A 13,025-nucleotide genomic window follows, 5' to 3' on the forward strand; every position below is an offset into this window, starting at 1 on the left:
CCTTAGGTCATATAAAAGTTTCTCACTACCCCAGGACATATACGTAGTGTTAACAGCTCCACTTTTACATTTTCCTTTACATAGGGAAACTGAGACCAAAATAATAAATTTAACAGCACATGTCTGAGGTCTCCAACCAACAAGTGAAAAGGCTGGGACTCAAACTTAGGAGGTCTGACTCAGAGCCCACACTCTGAGCACTAAGTGTATACTGCCTGTGGTGTACTTGAAAATCCAGGTGTGCCTGGCCCCATGGAGGAAATCTGCTTGCGTTGAGTATCAACCTGTGAACGTATCTGATGTTTCTGTGAACCAGTAGCTGGGTGCTCCAAGAATCCCCCAGTGTATGTGCTGGTGAGAGTCCCCTTCCCCCCATTTCCCTGATAGAGCATGGCACCCAGGATTGGAAATGCAGGAGGTCAGCATTCTTTCCTCTCCAGTGGCCTGTCCCTTGTAAGTATATGAATGGCTCCTTGTCCGGCCTATTTAAAACCTTTTCTAAGTTATGCAGAAGTTAAATGGGTTTTCACTGCAGGGCATGAAACATAATCCAAGAAGGTCAGACACAGGACCATCCCTTCCTTTCCCCCTTTTCCTGTCTTTTTGGAGCTTGCTCTTAAATCCTCTGATCAGATGCTCAGAGAGCCTTCGCCCCAGACTATGCAGTATGGATGAGTGAAATGTCCTTTCCTCCCCGAGGCATGGGGCTGGAGAGCTGACATTCTCGTGGGAGCCGTCTCTCTCCTCTGGGCACTGGCTCTATGTGGGGTGCGCTCTGAAGTGCTGTCCAGCTGCCTCACTGGGGGCTGGCCGCCCTGAAATCAGAACATGTCTATCCCTCTGTGGCAAGAGCTACAGGCTGCAATGGCATGCTTTGCTTTGGAGCTTGGGGTTGACACTGGCCCTCCTGCGATGTGTATGTTGGATGTAGAGAGGGGGAGGAGGAAAGAGAGAGAGAAACCTGTAGGTTAGCTGAGAACCTCATAAAGATCTCCTCCAGACCAGTCTCCTGTGGTTGGCATGTTGGGATGGAGGCTGGCATTGCTGAGCCCAGTGCCTGGGGAGTTCAGTTTCTGGGGCTTTGAATGTATGACTTGGGGTAGATCCTTTGCAGAATGCCTGTATCTGTCAGGGTCCCCCAGGAAACAGTTCATCTCAGATAGTTCCAATAAAGGCATTTCAGTGAAGAGACAGCTTCCAGAGGGGGTGCAGGGCTAGAATGACACTCAGGGAGGTTGAGGCTCCAAGGAGTAGCAACACAGGGAAGTTCTTTCTACTCTAGGACTGGAGGGGCAAGGGGAAGGGCTGGAGCCACTGAAATCTGGGGCTGGAGAAGAGGGGCTGCTGGGGTGGAGCTGGAGGGACTGGGAAAGTAATACCTCAAACCCTTTCTCCTCCTGCCTCCTCCCAAACTCTGAGCTCATACCAGCCCCTCCCACTGGCAGCCTGGGAATGCAGTGCAGAGGCCACCCTGGACTGGGGAGGCGGGCAGGGGTGGGTCATGGCAGAGAAGCGCACTTGGTGGGTCTGGAGACGGCAGACAGGGAATGTCCAGTGCAGTATCATTAGTAGTCATGGTGCTTCTTTATGCCTCCCTGCCCTACCCTTGAAGATGTTCTTGTCTGCCACCCTCTAGAAGACATTCAGACAATAAAATCACAACTGCTATCTTCTAAGCACTTAATATATGCCTTGAAGTTTACACTCAGGAGCTCGTGTACTCTTCACATTAACTGTATGAAATATTATTAACTTTGATGCACAGAAAGGGGATTAAGGATCAGAGAGATGAAGTAACTAGCCCAAAGACACACAGTAAGACTTGGGTTCCAACAGAAGTCTGTCCATCCCTGAAATCTAGCACTTGTCCCCTCTGCTCCTTTGTACACTTGAACACTTTCCCTCTTTGAGAGAGAAAGAGAGCATCTGTTTTGCAAGCCACTGAGCTGGGTAGGGCAGACCTCGCAAAGGCAAAGCAGGTTCAGGAACTCAGAAGTGTAAGGGAGTGTGCTGATTTGGAGAAGTACAAATATCTCTACCTGCCAGGAAATAGTAAACTGATAAGAAAAGATATCGCACATGATCTTAACCAAAAGGCTAGGATGTGATACCTGCCGGGAAATAAAGAACGAGGAGACAGAACCAGACCATGAGACTTGTGTCCTATGCAGAGGGGCATGGAGCGTCAGGGACAGGATGGAGGAGAGAGGTCTTACCTGTCTGCCCCTGTCTTCAGCGTGGGTTGGAAAAGGATAGGATGTAAGCCTGTCCATTCAGGTGGACACTTGCCTGGTGATAGGGGAGGGGAAGCACACTCAGAGAGAAACAATGGCCACTTGGTGGCTTTGTCCTCTGGAGGCCCTTTCCAGCCCAATTAGAGGTCTTACAGTGAACACATGTGCCTCCAGCAGACAGCCCTGGGGAAGGGCTTCCAGTGTGCCTGAGACTGGTCTTCAAAGAGAGAAGCTTCTCAGGTCATGGGCAGCAGCACAGAGATGGGCAGCTGTGTGATGCCTTCCCTGGAAGGAGCCCTGCAGGTGTCAGAAGGTACTCAGTCATCATCCCAGTGTAAAAAGATCACACAGGAATGTTGTCTCAGCCCTCAGGGAACTTTCAGGTCAATCCCACACTCCGGGCTAGAGGGTACCACGCTGGCAGGTGACCTCAGCACTGTGTGGAAGACAGGGGAAAAAACTGCCATCAAGGTTTACAGAAGTGTTTAGAAAAGAGCTAAGAGATAGGCTTAGAATGAACTATACCTGAATTTAGGGTCTTCTTTGCCACTGCCTAGCTGTGTGACTTGGGTGAGTTACTTAACCTGTCTGAGCCTTGGCTTCCTTTTTGAAAGAGGGATCATAGCAAGCACCTAGAAAGCTACTTGTTACAGAGCTGATGGGTGCAGCTCACAGCACAGTCAGTAAGAGGGAGCAGGGATTGTTTCTTCCTGCCTCTGGGCAGAGCCTCCTTAGGTGGCCTATCTTCTGACATGTCCAGAGCTCACTGAGTCAGGAGTAAATTTACTCACACAGAATTTTGCAGATGTGGCTTACCTGCCAAGCATTGTGGTGGGCACAACCGTGATGAGAGCTGACAGTTGGGCAGAGGATGCAAATAGATACTTAGAATACAATGTGCTAAGATGCTGTCATGGAGATTCGTTCATATCTTCATAAAGGATGCTTACTGGACACCTGCCATGTGGCAGGCACCTGCTGGGCCAGGCAGATAGAGCTCTATGGCTTCTATGGAGCACATGTGCAATGAGAGACAGGTGCTGACTGGGAAATTACAGAGGAACTGTGGGTGATGAAACATTCCAGGGTGCTACGGGACCCTGAATATAATAGTGGTAGGGGTTGGGAACATGGTAGGGGCTGACCTGCCTTAAGGGTTTGGAAGGCTTCCATGAGGAAGTTACATTTAACCAGAAACCCCAAATCAGAAAGGGGCAGGGGTCTATCTATATACACAGTGTGTAGCAAAGGGGATCGTGGAAGGCTCCCAGGAGGTGGTGACATTTGAGCAGGCTTTGTGGGCCTCTCTGGTTACAGGCTGCCATGGCCCAAGGATGTTATGTGGATGCCCCACCCCTAGGCAAGCCAGGAAATCTCTGTGGGCCAGCCCCACCCCAGAATCTATGCCACCTCCCCATATCACACATCTCACAGCTCCCTGTCCTTGGAACCTCCCAACACACAGTCTCCTGGCTGCCCTCCAGAGCAGCCCGTGCCTGAGGCTTGGGCAGCCAAGGGGCACCTAACAGAGAAAGCAGAACTGCCAAGAAGCAGGGGTTTGGGGACCAAAAGTCCCTCATCCGGAACTTTAGGATAAGCAGATCATCTTTGGAACTGGTGCTATTACAGCCACCAGGAGGCCATCAAAAAATGGAGAAAAAAAATAGATATAGCATTTTAAATTCCTGTGAACCCTTTTAGAATAAAAATGACAAAGCCGCAGGTCTGGTTGGCTGGAGGGATGTGGTTAATGGGCTTTGGGGGAATAGTCACTGATGGAGGCAGCTGCTCCGAGCTCCAGCTCACCCTTTTATTTGCTTTGTTTCACACCCAGAACACACCGGTGGGGACGCCCATTTTCATTGTGAACGCCACGGACCCTGACCTGGGTGCAGGCGGCAGCGTCCTCTACTCCTTCCAGCCTCCCTCCCAGTTCTTCACCATCGACAGCGCACGCGGCATCGTCACAGTGATCCGGGAGCTGGACTACGAGACCACGCAGGCCTACCAGCTCACCGTCAATGCCACGGTGAGTTCCTGCGCCGGCGGCCCAGGCAGCCAGATGTCAGCCTCCTCCTTCACTCAGAGAGGGCACAGGATGTCAGCCTCCTTCCCTGCTAGGCAAGGCTTATAATGGTGTTGCTGATGAGCATAATAATGATAACAACAGCTGATGTTCCTGAGGGTCCGTGCTATGTCCCTGGTGCTGTGGGGAGCACTCAAATGGATTGTCTCCTTTAAACCTCACAACAATGCTCTAGCATAAATATTAAGCTACCCATTTTACAGATGAGGAAATTGAGGCACAGGAGCAATTCAGTGACTTGCTCACAGACTCCAGCACCTGCACTGGTAACCCCATGGGTCATGCCTAGTGCAGGATGTCATCTCGCTCTGAGACACAAGACAGAGGTGTCAGCCCAGCTGTGTCCTGACACCACCCAGCATGCAGGAGTCAGAGAGTCTGGGCATCCTGGCCACTGCGCTAGAGCGGTAATACTTACACAGAATGGAACACCCATCTGTGCCAAGCACTATGCTTGGGTCCTGGGAATTCCAAGATGAATTAGTCAGGAGAGGGAAGTTCAAGAGGAATAATTATCCTATTTTATAGCTGACACCATTGAGACACAAACTGATGAGTGGTGGGCAGCAAGAACCCAAGCCTGGGTTGTCCAGTGCCCCATGGTCAGGAGTCTCCAAATTTCCAGAATATCATAGCTGCTTGGCCTGTCACCAGCCGTTGCGGAGGGGCTGGAGGACAGGCAGGCCGTGGCCTCATTAGGGTTCTTTCCTTGTACGCCTCTCTTCCGTGCTCTTGGCCACAGCCTCCAGGCATAGCTAGAGCCTTTAGCTGGCAGCTGGGCGAGAGCTGGCCTGTTGGTCCTTAGACTTCTATTTACAAAGCTTAGGCCAACTGTTAAACAAATCACCTGAGTCCCTCTTGAGCCTCTGGGACTCTTTAGCCTGACCCACAGCATCCACCACCTGGCCCCGTATCACTGCAGGGGGGCTGCCAGTAGCTCTGTGGGCTCTACTTGGCAGATCATGGAGCTCAGATCCCAGGGGAAGACACACTGCATTGGGGCCAGGGGCCAGTTTGAAATATGAGGTACCCCCAGGATTGGACAAGATCCAGAGAGGCCCCCCAAACCAAGAAATGCAAACTTTTTCTTTCATACCTGGTCCAGGGACCCTGGGGAGGCCACTGCAGATGATTCTCATGTTCTTGCCTTCTCCTCTGGTTAAGTGTTGGTTGCCTGGGAGGACATGTGTGCTGCTATTTGTGAAACTGACTTCTGGGATCAAGGGGACTTGTAAGACCGGAATCCACTTTTGGGGCACATCTGTATCCTTCTGCACACCCTTGCACACTCACTTAAGATGGTGCCCCTCCCACCACTCTCCATTTGCTTACACTGGGGTCTAGAAATGCACAGATGCTTGCTCTCTTTTTCACTGTGAACTTGTCCCTGTGGGATATTTCCCATCTACAGTGAAAATAGCTTCGGGCTGGGCCAGTGGCGAAGAGAGCAGAGCCAGGCATAGGCACAAATCTGGGTGGCCAGGCCTGTCAAGAGGCCTGGGCTCAAGCTGGGATGGTGAATGTGCTTAAATTGCCATTAATCTCCCAGCGATCAGGCCTTGAAGCAGTGGAACAGGAGGGGCCCTAGATCTAACTCCCTTAGGTCTTGGTGGTTCCTCCACCTGATGCACAAGTCCCTCTCAGGGCTGGCACTGTGCCCTTGGCCGCTGGGCATCTCCCCAAGGAAATTCTCCCATGTGGCATTGCAGGGAGCATGTAGGTCCCCAGCCTCTGCTGGGTGGGTGGTGGGTGGGAAAACATGCAACTCCCCTGGGAACAAGTTGCTGAGACCTGTAGGCACCAGAGTGACAGCTGGAAACCTGGCCAGGTGCCTGCCTGCCAGATGTGCCCACTGCCATCCCCTTTCCCCAGCCATGGGGTCCAGGGTGGGCTCTATGGGGGCATCTGTGACAGAGGCAGGGCTGCAGCCACAGGTGTGGGACAGGAGGGGCAGGTGCCAGACTGGAAAAAGCCAGCTGCCCACAGGAGCCTGGTAAGAGCAAATCATAACCAATGGCATCTCCAGCGCCAGAGGTCAAGGGCCTTCCTGATGGGCCTCCCGCTCTAGCCCTGTCTGCCTGATGCCTGTGCCGGTCCCTAGATGAGAGCTCTCACCACTCTCTAGGGTGGTCCCTGAGCCTGGGCTGTGGGCCCCATCATCTTGGAGGCTGGGAGGCTATCTCCACTGTGGTTTGGAGGGACACAGCTCCTCCTGCCTCCAGGCTCTCCCCTCCCTTGCTGCAGCCATGACCCATCCTCAAAGCCTCTCTTCCATCTCCCTGGCTGCCCCCGAGGCCTCTTTAGGACAACCAGCTCTTTCTTCTCCTTGAAGGCTCAGCATCTGTCTCTGGAGGGCAGGAGCAGACACTGGGCTTGTAATGGGGGGACTGCATTACAATTGCATCATTCACATCATCCCAGACAGACCAAGGGAGATCTAACCCAAGGAGAGCCACTTCTCCAGTCCAGAGCAGAGAATTTACTCTTACAGAAGAGGAAGTCGAGACTCCAAAAGAGGAGATAACTTATTTAAGGTGACTTAGCAAGTCAGCAACTGGGCTGAGGTTAGGGCCTCAGATCAAGACAGATCAAGTCAAAATGACTTGAGTTGAGTCCTGGCTACACACTTATCAGCTGTGTGACTCAGGGCAAGTTACTTAACCTCTCTGAGTCTGTTGAACTGAAATAACTGAAAATACAAAAGGGAATGAAGTGTCTAGTACAGTGCCTGGTATATAATCTATTTAGTATGTAGTTTCTATTCTTCTTGGCTATTGTTATTCAGTAGCAGCAACTATTTCACATTTAGGGTAATAGAAGATGGGTTTTGGCTTTTCTTTCTTGGTGAGCTTTTATAGGACTACATTTCCAACTATGAGGGTTTAAACATTGTCTGCTTGGCCACATGGCCTGCACGGCCTCTCAAGATTCCTTCCCAGAGTCCCCCAAATGTCACAGGCCCTGGAGCTCCCCCTACTGGTTCTACCAGCAAAGTTGCTTGACCAGTCAACCCAGTGTGCAGGGCAGGGATGCAGGGCCCAGACTAGCCCCCTCTGCATCAAAGGGCTTTTCTTCTGAAACTCTCCCATCCTAGTCAATTCCTTTGCTGTCCCTGGAAGAGAGGGTGCAGTAAGTAGGCATGGAGGGAGCAGTGGCCCCCGGGCTGAATTCAAAGAAGGAGCTAAGGGCAGCACCATTCCTTTATCCCAAGCCAGTCACCCCGCCCCCCAGAGGTCACACTGGTCAAGCCTGGGGGTGGGGGGCAAGGGGCAGAGATGTGGCTCTGCCCCAGCCCTGCTTTGTGACCAGGATACGCCACCTCCCACTGGGCCTCTGGGGGCACAGGTCAGAGATCCCTGAGGGTTCTTAGAGTTTCTGAGCTCTGCGTGCTAATGTCCTTCCCTGTGGGAGTGGAGGAGTACGTGTGTACATATGTGCACACATGTTTGTGCACACGAGTGTTGTGCATGTGTATCCATGTTTGTCCTTGTCCATATCACTTAACCTAAGCTGATGTATTCTTTGTCCTTCTAAGGATCAAGATAAGACCAGGCCTCTGTCTACCCTGGCCAACTTGGCTATCATCATCACAGACGTCCAGGACATGGACCCCATCTTCATCAACCTGCCTTACAGTACCAATATCTACGAGCATTCTCCTCCGGTAAGACCCTCCCCTGCCCTTGTGAGACTTCCCTCTGCACTTTCGGTGGGCATGGAGGCCCTGTTTGGTAGGATGGGCTCTTTGGTGTTTCTGACTCCCACATTCCTGGCAGTGATGGGTGTCCCAGTGCAGTGAAAACCCAACCCCCTCTGTACCCCACCTCCTCACTGTCTCACTTCATCCCTAGAACTCTCCAAGGGACAGAGAGCAGAGATTGGCTAGTGCAAGCGAAGGGCAGCAGTTCAGAAAGCTTCATGTGGGGTGATGGGGAATGGGGATGCCCGTGGAAAATCCAGCCTGAGCTGGAGAGTGAATCTGGACTCAGCCAGGCTCACCAAAACGTCAGTGGGGCTCAGCCACACTCCCCACGGGTCAGCTGGTCAGTCCGCCTCTCTTGGCCAGCCAACACTGCCCGAGATGGTGGCCACTTACTATCTGCCCCTCGGACTCTCTCAGGCTTGGTTCCTCCCTGAGAATTCACAGCCCCTGCTGCCCCTTCTAACTGCCCAGACTTTGGGTTTCTCAAGGCCATGTGTTCAAGAGAGGTACCTGATTGGCTGTGGTCGGATTTTGTGCCGTGTCACAAGATAACAGGTTGCCAGCCAGCCTGGAGATTGACTGCCCATGGGCCCTGTGTCCACTGCAGTCCAGTCGACTGTGAGACAAAGCATACTGCTGCCCCTAGGCAGGGGCTCTGGGTAGGCAGCTTTGCTCGGCTATGGGTCAAGCAGGCAGTGCCCTGCATCCCATTTCCGGTAGTCATCCATGCTTATGTGTGGACTGGCCCGCTCTGGGCTGATAAATTAGAAAAGGCATCTCCTCGAGGCAGACACAACCCCTGAACATGCAGGGGAACAGCTCTATGGAAAGAGAACTGTGCCTCTTGTTCTATAGGAACTCAGTGTGCTTAGGGGAAGAAAACAGCTTTGAGAGCAAAGCGGGGTGCCCACCTGATCATGTGGCTATTCAGGACTCCACCTGCATGTCTGCACAGCTCACAGGTTTGGGTGCAAGTGAGAGGTAGGTTTCCCTGACCAGATTGCAGGCTGGGCTCCTGGACCACCACAGACTAGGAAGCCTGACCCCAAGTTTGGTAATGTAGTCTCTCCTGACTGTTGGCCTCTTCCAAGCACCACGCTGCAGACTCCAGATGTGAGAGTGTAGCCGCTTCCTTTTTGGGGCCCCTTGCAGCCTGGAGGGTCTGACAAGCAAGGTGGCCTCCTGTTGCTGGTGTCAGCAGCTGCTTTGAGAGCAGGGGGGGACATCTAAATGTCCCCACTCCAACCCTTTCTTTCTGAGTGGCCCATGGACAGCAGGAGTTTAGACTTCTGAGACTGAACTCCACCTCCCCCAAAACCTCTTTGCCAATAAACCCACATATTCTCAGCCCTGACCTTTTAGATGAGGTGGGTGCTCCCATCTGTCCTCAGCCTCTGACCATCCTTTCTTAGCGCTCAGTGCTCCTGCACGGTGCTCTCACCCTTGGCTTCTCTCCTGGCCTGCAAGAATAGTGCAGCGGGAATGGGGTCTGGTGTGGGCATAGCACACCGTGGGTGCTCAGGAGGTCATTGTGGAATGAATGAATGCATGAATAAATGAATGAACAAATGCTCACTACTCGGGCCAGCTCTCTTACTATCCTGTCATCCTCATCACACCTTGTGATTGCTCTACCCACCAATCCAAAATCCACCCATCTGTTGGTTCCCAACTCACTGACGGCCTTTCTTGGAATTCTTTTCCTGGCTTCATCCTCTGGCCCACCAGGAAGAGCCATCTTTCTCTCCTCATCTCTGCTGGAGTTCCCTGTCCTTTGGCTGCATGATCCCCTCTGAATTGTAGCCACACCTGTAATATTCACTGATGTGTAAGTGGGTTACTTTGGGGCCCCTGGTCATCAGGGTGTTGAGTCTTTGGGTCTCAAACCAGGGCCTCCCAGGGCTTTGTGCCCAGGGTCGAATGCAGGAAATACAGGCAGAGCTAACTTGTAGATTGAAGTGAGGATGTGATGGTGGCTCAGCAGCTGGAGGGTCTCAGAACAGGTCCCTGTACTACCAAGAGCTTGCTTGGCCAGATCATACAACATCCAGACCTCTTCCTCCTTGTCTCAATAGTGGTTGAGACCACTTGGCCTGATGGTTTTAGGGACTAGGGCACCTAGTAGTGCTAGCGTCAGCAGATATTAGAATGCGGTGGTTTTGTGTTTGGATTGGGTTGGGAGGTCCTAGCGTTAGCCTCATCTCAGAGTCTCAGTGGTCAGCAAGAAGGGTGTTGGGGAGAGTGTCCTCTGAGACCCTTCAGTTTGTCTCGCCTTTCCCAGCATCCCTGTATTGTAGCAGAGTAATACTAAATCAAACTATTACTACAGGTGTTTTTTTCAGATCTGCAGGTTTCCGAGTCCGCCTGGCCGTTCATTCTATTTTTCGTTCGTTCGCTCATCCTCTAGATGTTTGTGAAGGCCCCGCGGTGTGCAGGGTACTGTGCTAAGCCAGCTCCTCTCCTTCCCAGATGAAAAGCCCTGCTAGGACGACTCCTCAGGACAGACAAACAGGCCCTTGTTCCCCTTGGCCTCAGCCCTCCTTACGCTCGGCTTCTTGGCGTCTGATATGGTTCTTTCTCAGGATGAGGGACCTTGATATCTCTTTGCCTTGCCACGGTTGTCCCTTTGGCTCCACAAGTTCACTAAAGTCCACGCCTGGAGGGCTCCCAAAGAGCAGGTCTGAATCCTGCCTTTTGTGTGGTGACCAGGCTCGGGCAAGCCAGACCAGGAAGTAAATTGGGGGGTTCGGTCTCTCAGCACCCACAGAATCACCTCCACGTCCACACACCTCTGCTCTTCCTCCCTGCCTCCAGATCTGAAAGTTTACCTCGCCTCTTGCAGTTTCCCATACACCCTAAGCCTGATTTTTCCAGGCGTCTAATCGGTTTCCGTGCCTTGATCCAGGCCTTCCATGTCCCTTTAGAGTGTGGAAGCCTGATTTAATGCAGCACTTCCCAGGCTGGGCCAGGGCTGAGGAGCACCAAGGCCTGATTAGTCCCCCAAGGCCAGAGGCCCCAGGCATCCCCAATCCCCAGCCCTGCCTCTGCTGGCCCGGGGGCCTGCGTCCAGACCCTCGCCCACTCCCCCTCACACCCCCTCTTTATCTGCGGCTCCCAGCATGTATGCCTCCCTCTATCAGTGTATCAGGCCAGCATGCCTCATCTAAAGTGTATATATTACCTAATAAAATCCTTCTTATTTGGGATTATTGCATCAAATTTTAATTTCCTCACTCGAGCAGCAGCATGTCGGCCTGCCCGTCACTGAAGGACCGATAGAAGGTGAAAAGAGCGGATAAACTGCACAAATTACTGCCAGCCGATGCCTATCAGCCCTTTGACTGGAATTGACTGGAATTAAGAACTGAGAAATAGGATTTTCTGCCTCAGAATCTGCTGTGGCAGCTCTTGTCGGAAGTCCCCTTCAGCCCCCTCCGGTCTCCTCCCCACCAAGGGCGCCTCCCACTCCCAAAGCAAACTGCACGTTGGCCTTTGAAGTCCTTAATCCTGTCATGGAAAGGGGGAGGGGCTGGGCCAGCAGAGAAAGAAGTGGACAGCCCCCACCACCAAGGCTCCAGCTTCAGCCAGTCTCCTGGCCAGCTTCTTTGGAAAGAGGCAGCCACAGAAGGGAGGGTCGTGTTCCTTCTAGAGGAATCCCAGCTCCTCTTGACTCTGTCCCGACTTCACTGCTGGTTCCCAAGCCTCAGAGACTGGGGCTGCCTGGCAACCCACCCCCACTCACCAGAGCTTGGGACTCTAAGCAAATCCCTGAACCCTTGAGCCACAATCTCTCCACATGTACCCTCACTATGAGGACAAAACAGAGGACCCATGCGGGGGCCCAGCACAGTGCTTGGTGCCCAGTAGGTCCTCAACTAATGCTAGGTCTCCCTGTGAGAGCCTAGCTGTTCTGTCTAAGGAATGGCCAGAAAACTCCTTACCTCCAGCGTAAGGTTATTAACCTGGGTCCTGGGAAGTCTGCATTTGCTGAAATTGTTTGGAACATCACATTGTGTGCATCGTCTGGGAAGAGGTGTCTTAGCTTTCATCAGAAGCACATGGAGGTTCCAGGCCCCAGAGAATAGTGACAGTCACTTTTATAGCTTTTTCTGTGCCCCCAGTGCTGTTCCAAGCGCTCCATGTATCACTTGCTGAGGTGTGGGTGAATGTTTTATACCCATTTCATACATTGGGAAAACCAGGCAATGAAAGGTTAAGTAGCTCAATCAAAGGGTCCACACCCTGGCAGTCTAATCAGAGTCAGACCCTTACCCCCCTTGCTGTACTGATCTTCCCACAATACGGAGTTGGAACCCCACAGGCCCGTGTGCCTTTAGCCTCTCTGTGGGAAGGCGGGGCCTCCTCTTTGCAGTGGGGGGTTCTTATGAAGGGAAGAAGCACCATAGCCAGGTGGGCCCATCTCTAGCCTTTGGGGCCATCTGTTCTCCTGGTCATACTCTGGTGCTCCTTGAACTGGGTTCCCTCTCTAGAGAGCCAGCCAGTCAGAGTGCCCCCCTGTAGAGGGGCCCAGGCTCAGGGCGGGCATTTCTCCATCTCCTCATCTTAGGAAGTAAGTTTCAGTATATTGAAAATATAATCACTGAAACTCTGAAACAAGAGCTGTGGGCTCCCAGGAGCCCCCATTCCTCCCTGTTAATTCCTTCTCATAACATTTCCCGTCTTTGTGGCTGCACTTGTATTAAAAGCTCAGGGTTTTATTAAAAATGGATTTATTTATCCAAAAAGAGATGAAACCCAAACTTGTCAGGAGCCTTTCAGAGCTCATGTCGTAGACACTCAGGCGTGGCTCTTCCGGCCTCCCTGCTCTCTGGTCCTGGCTCGCTGCTGGACCCACTGAGCCCCCGCCCACCCAGGGGGACTCCAGGCCACCCAGCTTGGGGCTGCCGACGGGGAGATGCTCACAAGGCCCTGAAAACTGAGGGCTCCCTGGCCACCAGCTCCCCTATCTGCACAGGCCAGCACTGGCCCCCTTCCAGTGCTG

At 52.6% G+C, this 13,025-nt stretch overlaps 1 protein-coding gene across 1 annotated transcript in view; it reads left to right on the plus strand.

The window, feature by feature from the left end:
• CDH23 (cadherin related 23) overlaps nucleotides 1-13,025 on the plus strand; it is a 428,604-nt gene that overhangs the window by 166,433 nt on the left and 249,146 nt on the right. Inside the window, 2 exon segments of the mRNA XM_070470793.1 lie at nucleotides 4,069-4,263; nucleotides 7,856-7,984. Of these exon segments, the coding sequence (XP_070326894.1) occupies nucleotides 4,069-4,263; nucleotides 7,856-7,984 (324 nt within the window).

Source organism: Odocoileus virginianus, chromosome 7 (genome assembly GCF_023699985.2).
Source record: "Odocoileus virginianus isolate 20LAN1187 ecotype Illinois chromosome 7, Ovbor_1.2, whole genome shotgun sequence".
In the NCBI taxonomy this organism is placed as follows: domain Eukaryota; kingdom Metazoa; phylum Chordata; class Mammalia; order Artiodactyla; family Cervidae; genus Odocoileus; species Odocoileus virginianus.